The sequence below is a fragment of the Mesoplodon densirostris genome, chromosome 3 (assembly GCF_025265405.1).
Source record: "Mesoplodon densirostris isolate mMesDen1 chromosome 3, mMesDen1 primary haplotype, whole genome shotgun sequence".
Lineage (NCBI taxonomy): Eukaryota > Metazoa > Chordata > Mammalia > Artiodactyla > Ziphiidae > Mesoplodon > Mesoplodon densirostris.
The window spans coordinates 29,298,417-29,312,763 of NC_082663.1; the positions used below are offsets into that span (position 1 = coordinate 29,298,417).

Consider the following 14,347-nt stretch of genomic DNA (forward strand, 5'->3'; position numbering starts at 1 on the left):
CCTGGGGCACCATCTGCTCCCTAAGCCTGAGGTAACCCCACAGATGCCCATCTGCAGTCCAGACCAGCACCCACCAGTCACGGGGACTGCTGCCTTGAGGGGACTGCCGCCCTGAGGGGACCGCATTTATCAGTCACTGCAGAGGAAGGGAAGCCTACTCGCTGTCATTTACAAACCCAGGTTCTGTCAGTGACTAATCATGTTTTCCCACCCAACTGAACCCAACTTTCCACTTGAGTATCTTATTAAAAGTTGGCTCTGCTTCTCGTTCACATTCAGAGGCTAAATGCTAATGACTTGCTGCTGCCAAACCCTGCTTTGGGGATTATCACTTCTATGGAAGGCGCCGGAATGTTAGCAGCATTAGACAAGGCTGGTCTCAGATGGCTTTTTCTTTGGTCATCTGTGACTGTCTACAACTCTCTCTTTCTTGCTTTCCTCTTCCTCCTTTCTTTCCTTCTTTCTTCATTTCTTAAGCAATGATGGTTCTGACCTAATTTCTGCTAACCTGTCTTTTCTGAACACTGAGACAAATCCTTTTATTAAGCAACATGTCTCAGACTCTGTGCCTTGTCTTGTGTTGATGAGGCTCTGAAAATTGGTGGTATTTTCTTGGATGTTTACTACATGCTTCACGTTTTGCTAGTGCTTTTACATATACCTCATTGATTCCTCACAGCCCATTTAACAGGTGTGATGATGGTACTGTTAGCACATTTTTGTAAAGAGCTATTTTATTTTAGAAATACATATTGAAATATTTATGAATGAAATGGTATGACATGAGATTTGCTTCAGAATAATGGTAAGGGTGTAGGTGAAACAAGGTTGTTTTGCATTCAAGTTAGACATGGTATTGGATACAAAGCATCTCATTGCGTTATTATTTCTCCTTTGTAAAGTGCGTATCTTTTAAGTATATGTGCAGTAAAGTTCAGAGACGAAAAGATATAAGTGAGATTTGCCTCAAAATAATCCAGTTGTGGCAGGGGAGGAGGTAGGGTGGATGAGTTTATAGATAAAGTAAGATCTGTGGCTTTGAGTTATTGTTGTTGGTTTTCTCTTTGTTTTCTTTTTGTTTTAGCTTAAAAAAAGGTACTGTTTAATTCTTATCCTCTACTCATAAATAGGTCTTTCGCCTTGGCCAATATTTTAATAAACTTCTTTATGATGTTATTACACATGGCCTGAATTAAATAAAAAATTCATAGGAATAAAGCAACTAAGAAGTAAAAATATCTGGTTGTCACTTTTTAAATACATTTTTAAAAAACTGGATGTTTGTACCTTTTTGACTGCCTTCATCTAGTTCCCCTTCCCCCAATCCCCTCACCTCTGGTAACCATAAATCTGATCTCTTTTTCTATGAGTTGGTTGGTTGGTTGGTTGGTTTTTGAAGTATAATTGACCTACAACACTGTTAGTTCCTATTACACAAGATAGTGATTTGATATTTCTGTACATTCCAAAATGATCACAGTGATAAGTGTAGTTACCATCTGTCACCATACAAAGATATTACATAGTTATTGACTATATTCCCCACGGTGTACACTTCATACCCCTGACTCATTTATTTTGCCACTGGAAGTTTGTACCTCTTAATCTCCCTCACTTATTTCTTTCCTCCCTCCACCCCCCTCCCCTCTGGCAACCACCTGTATCTATAACTGTTTCTGTTTTGTTCTGTTTGTTCATTTGTTTTTTAGATTCCACATATAAGTGAAATCATACAGTATTTGTCTCTGCCTGACTTATTTCACTTAGTATAATACCCTCTAGGTTCGTCCATGTTGAAGCAAATGGCAAGATTTCATTCTTTTTTATGGCTGAGTAATAGTCCATAATATATATACATACCACATCTTTATCCATTCATCTATTGATGGATAGTTATGATGCTTTCATATCTTGGCTATTGTATATAATGCTGCAGTGAACACTGGGGTGCATATATCTTTTCTAATTAGTGTTTTCATTTTCTTCAGATAAATACCCAGGAGTGGAATTGCTAGGTCATATGGTAGTTCTATTTTTAATTTTCTGAGGAATCTCCATACTGTTTTCCATAGAGTCTGCACCAATTAACATTCCCGTCAAAGGTGTGCCAAGGTTCCTTTCCTTTACATCCTTGCCAGCACTTGTTACTTTTTATCTTTTTAATAATAACCATTCTGACAGGTGTGAAGTGATATCTTATTGTGGTTTTGATTTCCATTTCCCTGATGAGTGATGTTGAGCATCTTTTCATGTGCATGTTGGCCATCTGTATGTCTTCTTTGGAAAAATGTCTATTCAGATCCTCTGCCCATTTTTTAAGTGGTTTTTTTTTTTTTTTTTTGATGTTGAGTTGTATGAGTTCTTTGGTTATTAACCCCTCATCAGATATACTGTTTGCAAATATCTTCCATTCAGTAGATGGCTTTTTATTTTGCTGATAGTTCTCTTTGCTGTGCAAAAGTTTTCTTAGTTTGATTAGGTCCCATGTGTTTATTTTTGCTTTTGTTTCCCTTGCCTGAAGAGACATAGCCAAAAGAAACATTGTTAAGATTGGCATCAGAGAGCATACTGCCTGTTTTCTTCTGGAAGTTTTATAGTTTCAGGTCTTACATTCGTCTTTAATCCATATTGAGTTGGTTTTTGTATATGGTGTGAGAAGGTAGCCTAAATTGATTGTCTTGTGTGTAACTGTCCAGTTTTCCCAACACCATTTGTCGAAGAGACTGTCTTTTCCCCATTGTATATTCTTGCCTCCTTTGTCATAGATTAATTGCCCATATAAGTGTGGGCATACATGGCTGTCCCCAGTGTCTGTGTCCCCAGGGTGAGCTCCAGCTGCCTCCTGCCTCTCCAGGATCAGCAGGTGGGTCTGACCCAAGCTCCTTTCAAATGACTACTTCTGCCCTGGGTTCCAGAGCATGTGAGATTTTGTGTGAGCCTTTTAAGAGTGGAGTCTCTATTTCCCACAGCCCTCTGGCTCTCCCGAAAGTAAGCCCAGCTGACCTTCAAAGCCAGACATTCTAGGGGCTCATCTTCCTGGTGCAGGGCCACTGGGCCAGGGAACCCAGTGTGGGGCTTGGACCCCTCACTCCTTGGGGAGAAACTTTGCAATTGTAATTATCCTCCTCTTCGTGGGTTACCCACCCAGGGTATGGGTCTTGACTATAGCACATCTCCGCCCCTCCTACCTGTCTCGTTGTGGTTCCTTCTTTATATCTTTGGTTGTAGAAGATCTTTTCTACTAGTCTTCTGATCTTTCATTAATAGTTGCTCTGTAAATAGCTGTAATTTTGGTGTGCCCATGGAGGGGAGGATCTTTCTACTCTGACATCTTCTCTAGTCAAAACAATTTTTAAGGCTGAATTTGCCCTTATAAATATTTAATCTGATAATGTGCACAGAAACCTAATAGTTCTTCCTGTGGATGATCACACACAAAATACCTAACACTGGTATCATTCAAGGTCCCAGTAGGAAACAGGTAGCACTCACATAGGATAATTGATGGGTGGTTAAGAAAGGAACTGCTTATACACATGTGGTCAGATTAAACCAGCAAGGCTGGAAAAGCAGCCCTGGCTGGTGACAGTGGGAAATATTTCACCACCACTGCTGCCCACACCTGAAGAGGCAAGGAGAGAAATCAGTTACCAAAACCCAGAAAGAGCTGCAGCTGTAGCTTCGGAAGAGCTGGCCCACAGAGCTGTGAACTTCACAGAGGAAGTAGAGGAAGGCAGCCAAGTCATCCATAGAACAGCATGTCGTGTTCATCAGAGCACATTTATCAACGTGCAGTAGTGGCCTACAGTAATGCTTCACTGTCACATGTATCTGCAGTTTCAATCCCCTATTATTGTAGTGTGCAATCCAGAGGTAATCCAGGAAGCCTCGGAGTAGAAAAAATATAAATATTACAGGGGGAAGAGGGTCAGTAACTCAAAGGGGCACGTTGAAGAGCTTCTAGGTTGCTAGCAGGAGATACGAGGAAAGATTTTGGGTCTCTGGCCAAGTTCTGTTTCTTCAGTATCAAAGTAAAAGGGGCACGTTCCATTTGTGAAGTTTCAGCAGGCTATACAGTTACGGTATGTGTACCTTTCTTTATATATGTTAAACTTCAATCAAAACTTCTGTATCTATACATACTTTTATGTTTTGTGTGTGTGTGCATGTGCGCATGTGCATGCATGTGAGTGTGCTAATTACTAATCCTGGTACTTTTATCTTTAGCAAAAGATATGGCTGTCCAGATCATTTTGATTGAGTTCTCCCCGGTCATAGGAGATAGCAGAATGAATAGCTTAGAAGCAAACACAAAGATGTTAAGAAAAGAAGATAAATATTAATAAATATTAGAGCTTAATAATGCGGGGCATTTAGATTCATAGCCTTGAAAGCAGAGTTCAATAATTGAGGCTCTTAATGGTGATATCATGTCCTCAAGAGCAATTTAATTATGTAACATATACTGTTATTAAAACTGGGGAGATTTTAGGGCTTCCCTGGTGGCGCAGTGGTTGAGAGTCCGCCTGCCGATGCAGGGGACACGGGTTCGTCCCCCGGTCTGGGAAGATCCCACATGCCGCGGAGCGGCTGGGCCTGTGAGCCATGGCCGTTGAGCCTGCGCGTCCGGAGCCTGTGCTCCGCAACAGGAGAGGCCCACATACTGCAAAAAAAAAAAAAAAAAACTGGGGAGATTTTAGAAACCTTCCACTATGATTGAACAATTCACTGCTTAAAGATGAACTTTACTTATTGTAAAGTTAAGTTACCCCAACAATGCTGAAAACAGAGGTATTCTTGTAGTGCCTTTTAGGGAGGTTCTTCAGGTTAAGCCGTATTTAGTCAGGAATTCCATTTAAACAAGTCACCACGTTCCCAAGTCATTCCAGATGATCAGAGTTTCACTGTAATGTGTAATCACCTACAGAGTGAATTTTGACTGTAAAGAAACATTACACATAAACTGCTGCACAAATGCAGAAATAGTTGGTGTGACCAGAGCCAGGTAAGCTTTAATTTATCATTTTAAAGAATGTTAGAGCCAGAGGGACCATCAGATATCATCTGAGTCAATCCCCACATTTTACTGTGGAGGAAATTTAGGCTCAGAGAGGTTAAACTGACTTCCCAAAGATACATAGCTGACGTATGGCTGATTTGCAACCAGGACTGACCTATCCCCAATTGCTGACCTGCCCACCTTTACTCAGCCTCGTTCTCCAGAGCAGAGGTGCTGGGTCAAGCTGACTTGAGTTTGAATCGGTTTAGCTCTTGGATTTGCTAGTTGAATGTGACCCTGGGCCCCAGTGACAGGTCCTGTCCTATGAAAAAATATTGCCTGGGTATTAATTCAGAGGTACAGACACCAAGGTGCTGCATGGCAAGTATCTTGAGAAGTTAAGTCCCTAAGATAGAACTGAGGGTGGAGGAGAGTTGGGAGGCTCCTCAACCTCCTTCTATAGGAAGGAGGCTGTGAAGAGGGAAGACCTCTGCAGTGGAGACCTTCCTGGGGTTTTTGCCTTCTCAGCCTCTGGGCCTGAGTGCCCAGTGGAACTGTGCTTTCCTTCTGCCTGCAGAAGTGCACTTTACTCCGGGATCTGCGGAGATGATGTGCATTTGTGGGCTTTCTCTAATGCTGTTTGCACCTGACTGAGTGTAGACACCTGCCATCTAATGGAGATGGTGTTAGGACTCTCACCTCAAAAGGCTTTTATGAGAATGACAAGAGATAATGTATTAAAGTGAGCAGTTGGCACACATTAGCCACTTAAAAGTTGTGTACAACTGTTGTTATTCAGCTAGAACACAACAGTGGATTTGACCTTGATGCTGTTCAAGAACCTTGACCATTGTTTGACTTGGCCAAACTTCCCTTCATAGAGTGTATTACTTAAAATTAATGGCTTTGGTGAAAACACTAGACAGCAGAAAAAAGTTGATGAATTACTTCTTATTTAGGAATCCGATCTAGTTGGGACTCTGGCTATTCTTTCCTAAAGGGACAAGGAATGTAGTTGTGTCTTACTTTTTTTCAAGCTTTGTCTTTACGTTGGAAGACCTAAGGTCTAGCTCCTAATCCATTACTTAATAAAAAGTGTCAATGAGCAAATTATCAGACCGCTTTGAGCTTCCATTTCCTCCTCTTTAAAACGAGGTTGATAATAATACCTACCCACAAGATGGTTGTGGAACTTAAGTGAGAGAAAGTGTACACAAAGAAGCAAAAACGTGGTCAGAGATGAACTCTGAAGAGTGGAAATCTTCAGGAGATGATGTTACCTCTTTTCCAGTTTTCATCTTGCTGCTACAAAAGGACACGTGGAATGCCTCAGGGTCATGGTTACGCATGGCGTGGATGTGACAGCCCAGGATACTGCCGGTATGTAGTCTTTTTCTCTTAAGTCAACAGGCCAGCAAGAAAGTAGGTATCACAAAAGTGATACAAATTCATTGTGGAAAATTTACAATCTATACATATAAGCCAAAAGAACAACATAGAGTCTACTCCACTGACCAGGCTCTGACATGGTTTCGTTATTCGTGCCTTTACAGGTGTTTGCATCTTATATGTGGTTAGTCAATTAGAGACTGTATGCTTTTTATCCCCCATTTAAAATGTTTATTTTCTAAGATTACTTGTATGGACCAAGCACCTTTCCCTAATTTTTGTTTTTATGAATCATGGTATGAAGTGCTGAATGGAGTGAATTGTGTAGGCGCTTATTTTGTCAACTAGCTGAGTTGAGCTCTGTGGACAGAAGCCAGGATCCTAATGTGGACCAGCTGCCCATGGTCTGCACCCCTTACTGTGGTTTAGTGTATCTGAATCACCTGAGAACTGGAGGGGAGGAAGGGAGGGAGAGAAAGGGGGAAAGGAGAGGAAACAAAAGAATAAACAGTGCACGCGTGCGCACACACACACACACACACACACACACACAAACACAAACACAAACACAACCCCACACATATATACCCAAACTCTGTCTTCTGAAATTCAGATTCCATTGTCCGAACGTTTCCAGCCAATTGGTATTTTTTGTAAAGCTCCCAGGTGATTCTAATGTGAAGCCAGTGTTGTTAAATGATGATCCAGGCAAATAGAAGAGGAAGTGTAGGCTTGTCTTTTATGAACCTTGTTATATAGGAAGGAGCCCCTGTGGTCTCCAGCCTGGGATTCTACCCCTGTTGGCCACACCGAAAGATCAAAGCAGCTACTGATGCCTTTTCATTTCTATATTGTACTTGAAAATCTGTCTTCTAATAGGCTTTTGGTGGTTTTTACTGGAATATAACATCAGTCTATTTCATAGTCTTTATTTAGGCTTTTCATTAATCCGAAATGGATCACTTTCCCTTCCCCAAAACACTGACACCTCAGAGTAGTCATCTTGGGGGCAGATTAGTCAATCAGGTATTGTGAAAATATAATTATTTCAAAATATGGCTGGAAAACTGGTGTTTTGGAATTGTTTTCATAAAGCCTGTGGCATTAAAAAGAAATAATCTCAGTGTTTGGGAACCTTTATTCTTTGAGAATAGATTCGTTTTTTTAGGACAGGCCAAGAGCCACTTGAAGTCAAGTCAGGTAAATGAAGTGTCAACCTGGTAAAACCATTTTTGGTCAAAAATAGTGAGTGATTGAAGTAACCGAATGATTTTCCTGAGCAATGCCACAGAAAGCTCCAGAAAAATATTTTGAGAAATGGCAATACCAATAGAAGAAAGAATGGTATCCCTAAGTGACCACCTTGAAGGAAACACTAATTTATGTTGCTAATTAAAATCATCTTTAATCCCAAGACCCAGTTATTTTGTTTTTAAAGTTTATTGTTACTACTTTTAAAGTTGTACCACATACACTTAGAGCAGTATGAGTGGCTACAGTCGCCTTGATGAAACATATGTCTTCTTAAGTAGACAGGGTTTCTTCTCTAAGAAAATCATAATCTAGAAGAATTTTCTTAGAGTGAATATATTTGAGCTGTAATACAGTTTTGTTTACCTGCATGTGATGTTAAAAAATAGATTAGAGACAGGAATCTGGTTATTTCCATCATAACCAAACGTCTCTCCCCCATATTTTTATTAAAGGGAAAAAATGTTTCTTTAATACATGCTCACTGTAGAAAATTTGGGAAATACAGAAAACTACCAAGAAGATAACGAGTCCTTCTACTCCAAGAAGAAAAAAATTTTACTGTTTAGCTATATTTCCTAACAGATTTTTCTGGCACATTTTTACATAGTTGAGATCACATTATTAATAAACTCTAAATCCTGCCTTTAAAAAAAAAAAGATTACCATGATCATTTTCTGCACTAAAAGCTTTTAAGAAGCATAGTTTTTTGTGGCCATCTAACACCACGTGGGTAGAGTTTGTATTTACTACCAGAGCCCTCACTCAGTTTCTGAGAGCCTCGGGAATTGGGCAGTGAGACCTGGACATCCCAGTGCAGTTCCCTCTTCCTTGCCAGCTGAGATGACAGTGCCCTCCAAGAAGCTGGAGGGGAGGACTTCCCTGGCGGTCCAGTGGTTAAGACTGCCCTTCCACTACAGGGAGCATGGGTTCAACCCCTGGTCAGGGAACTAAGATCCCACGTGCTGCAAGGCGTGGCCAAAAAAAAAAAAAAAGAAGCTGGAGGGGACACTGCAGACCCATCCTGGATGCTTCTCTGGGCTGGTCCGTGGGAACTGCCACAGCCCATTTCTTTCAACTCTGATTGAAACTGGTAGAATCCACAGCACTTTGTAGCCCCAGAACATCGTCCAAACATCCCATGAGTTGGAAATGTCTCAGAGCTGCCGGTCACTTCCCTCTTGCCTGACGTTGTTAACAGTGAGGTCAGCACTCTGGTCCTTGGGCTTAATGTTTTACTTTAGTCTGAGTGAGGCAATGACTTCTTGTGATTTCTTGAAAACATGCAAAGAGAACACAGGAACAAAAGAAGGAAGAGCGGCATGGATAAAAGTGCATAGAGAGTCTGTTGTGTTATGCAGAACAACACTTCTCAAACTTTTTTCTGTTACAATGAACCAGATGAACGTGATGGCCTTCACTGCTCACATCCTTCCTGTCGGCTATATCACCCAGTCCCGTCTCTCCCTCTCAAGAACACGTATCAGAATCCAAGGGAAGGACAAGGACATTAGGCACTGTGCTTTAGTGGTCGTCATTTGCCCAAAACATTTGACGAATGAATGAATTAAATGGCTCCGCTCTCATAGGTGCTGTCTTTTCAGTAAACCTACCTGAAGTGTTGCCATATTATTACTAAGATATAGTCGTCTTCAATCCCAACAGCCACTGAGAACTCGTATGAAAACCTGTTACCATAAATCCAACTGCCCTATAGAGTTTCTGAAAAAAACATGCTTTCAAAATATCTCATTATACTGACCCTTTTAATTCTTTTTATCCACAAAGTCTACAGGATGATTTTAAACTGGTGATTGCATTTAAGTTCAGAAGCAAAGGGTTTTTAGCATCTATTTCTTTTTTTTTTTTTTTTTTTTTTTGCGGTACGCGGGCCTCTCACTGTTGTGGCCTCTCCCATTGCGGAGCACAGGCTCCGGACGCGCAGGCTCAGCAGCCATGGCTCATGGGCCTAGCTGCTCTGCGGCATGTGGGATCTTCCCAGACCGGGGCACGAACCCGTGTCCCCTGCATCGGCAGGTGGACTCTCAACCACTGCACCACCAGGGAAGCCCAGCATCTATTTCTTTATCAACGATCCTTCCACATAAAATGCTTGGCGGTCTGACCAGAGACTTTTTTTTTATTTTATTTTATTTTTATTTTTAGCTGCATTGGGTCTTCGTTTCTCTGTGCGGGCTTTCTCTAGTTGTGGAGAGCGGGGGCTACTCTTCGTTGCAGTGCGCGGGCTTCTCATTGCGGTGGCTTCTCCCGTTAAGGAGCACGGGTTCTAGAGCGCGGGCTCAGTAGTTGTGGCACACGGGCTTAGCTGCTCCGTGGCATGTGGGATCCTCCCAGACCAGGGCTCGAACCCGTGTCCCCTGCACTGGCAGGCGGATTCTTAACCACTGTGCCGCCAGGGAAGCTCCTGACCAGAGACTTTTCATAAGTGCTTTACAAACAATCTTAGGAGCAGAACAGTGTCAGAAGATAAGGCCTTGGGTATAGTACAGTACATCTCAATAATCGTTTTAGATGGCCTTTGAGGCTTAGGTGAGATAATACGTGTGGGCATCTTAGTGCCCAGCACACAGTGAGTGCTCACTGCCTTTGGCTCCTATTTTATGATGATTATTGCTACTTCATCCACATCACCTTTATTCTCTTTTACACATCAGGCTTTTGCAGAGGTTTCACATCTTAAAAAAAAAAAAAAAAATGTGATCATGGCCAAGCCAAACACTCTCATAGTACAAATGAGAAAAAGAAACTCCAAAACTGGCAGAAGCTCATGACTCATGTTTTTGGTTTGGGGGGGTTCCCCCCATTCCTTATTGCCTGTTTGCCAAACAACGCCTTAGGCGTATATGTAGCAATCAGCTGGGAAAGTCCACACCTAAAGTCCTAGCTGACTCTGAACAGGGCCTGTGTAATTGTCCAGCACCTCTCCTTGCTTTGTTTCCTCTTGTTCTTCACTGATGTAGGAAGTGGCATTTCTGTCTGTTTCTTTAGAAATTGCTTCTCCCAGATTTCTAGGCTTTTTTTTTTTTTTTTTTTTTTTTTTTTTATGGCTGCAGTTAGCGCCTGGGAGGATGAGATTGGATTAAACAGAAGCATTTACAGAAGATTGAAGAAGACCAAAGAATCTTCTGTTTGTTATCAGTGCTCTTCTGAAGCCTGAGCTTTCAGACTCCCTTTATTAGCAAGCGTATGCGTTTGACACAGTGTGATCCAGTGGCTTAAACAAGATAGACTTTTCTGTCTCTCAGTTGAAAGTCCCAAATTGGTATGGCAGCTTGGCTCCACAGCAAGGGACCCAGACTCCTGTTGGTCCACCATCCAGGGTGTTGCCTTGGTCCTAATGACCCAGGATGGCTCCCCCTGAGTCTGCATCGCAGTCACAGTGGGCAAGCCCAGCCCACAGAGTGATCTGTGGCCACACCTGGCTTTAAGGGAAGCTGGGAATTCTGGGCAGCAAATGATCCAATTAAAACTATAGAAGGTTTTGCTGTAGAAGGAGGTGGAAACAGATTGAAGGATGATGTGCAGTTTCTGTCACACTCCCATATCTTAAGTTTTCCCTGATTCCTTTGCACACAAAACTTCTTTTCTCATAGAAGAAGAGAGGCTTAGGAAAGTGAGAACTGAAGTATGGAAATACCATAATGCACAGAGGTCTCAGGAGCGGGGCACTTGAGAACCTTACTCTTTTCTAGGGTTTCAGGTACTGGTTTAGCTTTTGTTTGGATTTCTGGGTGGCCCTCCATTCCATGATGCCCCTAATCCCACTCACATATGACACCATGTGAAGACACAGACGGTAATATTCATCTTAAAATTCAGGCACTTGAGAGAATGGGTCATTTAAAATGTTAATTGCAAATTATAGCCCACTAAGTGTATTTCGTATTTTCATTTGGATTAAAGGCAAACCAAAAAACGATTGTATGATTTATAGTCCTTTATTTGCTGTTCACACATACGTATGGGATGTCAGGAGGGCCAGCCATATACAGTAATCAGCATAACCTGGCCATGAAAATATTTCAGGTGATACATCCACACACACAAAAGTCTTTTGATTCTATATAAAACAATATGCAAATCTACATTGTGGAGATTAAGAGATAATTCAAAACTCGATTTAATAGTAAGAATGGTTATTAGAAATCTCCTCTATATATGTATGTGTGTTTATGTAAAACTGAATTGCTTTGCTGTACACCAGAAACTAACACAACATTGCAAATCAACTATACTTCAATAAAAGAAAAGACAAATAAATTTTTTAAAATTATTTTTTATTGAAATATAGTTGACTTACAGTATTGTGGGGTTTTCTTTTGTTAACTTTTATTTTATATTGGGGTATAGTTGATTAACCATGTTGTGTTAGTTTCAGGTGTACAGCAAAGTGATTCAATTATACTATACATGTATCTATTCTTTTTAATAAATAAAATTTAAAAAAGGAAATACATCTTTTATACCCTGATCTTGCCCCTGGAACTATAACTAGGTGAATAGACTTATGCTTCAATCATTAAAAACTTGATGTAAAGATAAGCATTTCTAAGAACAGTGTTGTTTCAATATATTTGAAGTTGTAAATAAGAAACAAATTAATTTATACTTTTATTGTTTATATTCAGCATTCTGAAACTCTGGTTCTTAAATAGATATTTTAAACCTTATCTAGTCGAGCATAATTTAATTCTCTTTCTTTTTTTAAATGTCTCCATGTTATAATCTGGAACTCTAATTTCTCAAACTTCAGCCTTTTGGTGCTTGTTCGTCATGTCTTTGTGTCTTATGACCTCATCGGTTTAAAAATTTGTCACCTACACTTGAAGACTGTGTTCTCAGTCCCATCAGTAGTTCCTCCACTCTGTGAGTGAGTTCTTCTCTGTTTCAGCAGTGATCTTAAATCACTGAATAAATGGCTGTTGTCTGAGGTGGGTTGGAGGATGGTGTTCATGGCTACAACGGCTAGGTCATCCTTCTTAGACTCTTTCAATAACAGGATTCTTACACCACCTGGAATAGCCCACGACTCTTGACTTATAAATAGCCCTGGTCTGTTCGCTTATAGGGTTCTGCTGAGATGCACTTGAATTAGGGTTGCCCTGTTTTATTTTCCTATAGGGAAGTTGCTTCCTGATATTCCAGACAGATCCACAGCTGAGTGGGAGCCAGACGTATGCACTGGCTCGTTTCAGTGAGGTTCTGTCACTATAATATATTCTCTCCGGAAAATTTTGCATTTGGAAAGAGAATTTTGTTTTAATGGGAGCAGTGAGAGACATCTCACTCCAGTGTAATGTTGTCCAGGGAATGATGCATCATTTGAATTTTGAGACTTTTAAGTGAAAAATGCTTTTGTGCTCCTGGTTAGGAAAACACACCACAGGGCCAAGGAATAAGAAAATTTTGTTTCTCTAGAAACACAGCGCTTACTTCCAGGTATGACTAGAACACATTGGAGTGAAAAATAAAAGCCTGTTATTTATTTTATGATGAATTGTTTAAATCTCCCTACCCTCTTGTCTTTGGAGAACTGTGCCTTTTCCCAGTGGGTGCTATTTATGTAGAAGAGCTTTTGTCCACAGGGTAGACAGAAGTTAAGGCATTGCGTACACGACATAAACAGTCTTCTACTTACAATCAGGATGGGTTCCAGAAGTTCATCTGTAAGGCATTTGTTTAAAACACAGAATGTGCTTGTCCTTAGAAACACTGGTATAAATGATGGTTGAGGTCCAGGCTAACCCACCAAAACCTATTTAACGCATAATGTATCTGAACTCACTCTTGTGTGTTATACATCCTGAAAGGAGGGGGTCTCTTGCGGTAAAAGGAGGAAGGGGAAGAGAAGATCTTTGTCTTCCTGCTTCCAAGGGTCTCAGTCCCTCATCTCCTGACCTTCCTCATCCTCATCCATTTGGGAGGAGGTCTTGCCTCAGTGTTCCACCCCCATCAATTAACTCCCCTCACACATACCCAGAAAATCTCTGTGCAGCTACTCAGAAAAGAAGGAATCTGATCTTTTGACCTCACACATGCTTTTGTGCAGCTCACTGTGGTCCTAAAACCCTTTAATTTTAAATACGGTATTTCCTAGCCATATGATAACCTAATAATGAGTGGATTTCTGGTCAGTGTTATTATAAAGACTAATTCAGAAAGGAGAAATGGTATTTGGAGACTGGACCACCATATAAAAGAAGCTGTTCCTCTAAGCCAGGGGTTGTCAACCGGGGGTGATTCCCACCCATCCAGGGGATATTTGGCGATGTCTCGGGACATTTCTGATTGTCCCAGCTAGACGTCCAGTGGGTAGAGGCCAGAGATGCTACTCACCATCCTATAGTACAGAGGACCACCTTCCACAGCTTCCAATGTCAAGAGCAGTAAGGCTGAGAAACATGCTTTAAGCCTGTTCCAAAGTGTGGGTTGCTTACAGGTGTTACATTGGGGGTATCTTGGTCAAACAGTTTACAGATGCAGGATTTAGGAGTTTCCTAGGTGTATTGGGTTGGCTGGCAGTGGTAACTTTGGTTCCCTCCTTCCAAATACCACTCTGCAGACATCTGTAGTGGACACACCCTCTAATTCAAATTAACAAATGTGGATCGAGAGCCTATTATGTGCCAGCAGTGCTGCGGGCTCTTGGGATACAGAGTTTATATTCTAGTGGGCAGAGAAGAGCA

The 14,347-nt window shown here is 41.2% G+C and overlaps 1 protein-coding gene across 8 annotated transcripts in view; it reads left to right on the forward strand.

Annotated features, from left to right (window-relative positions):
• RAI14 (retinoic acid induced 14) overlaps positions 1-14,347 on the forward strand; it is a 151,068-nt gene that overhangs the window by 111,455 nt on the left and 25,266 nt on the right. For 7 of the 8 annotated variants that reach the window (XM_060092785.1, XM_060092782.1, XM_060092786.1 and 4 more), the window contains exon 4: positions 6,291-6,379. The exons of the other annotated variant lie outside the window; for it this stretch is intronic. In XM_060092785.1, coding sequence (XP_059948768.1) covers positions 6,291-6,379 — 89 coding nt within the window. The remainder of the gene's footprint in view (positions 1-6,290; positions 6,380-14,347) is intronic. 8 annotated transcript variants of the gene reach the window in all.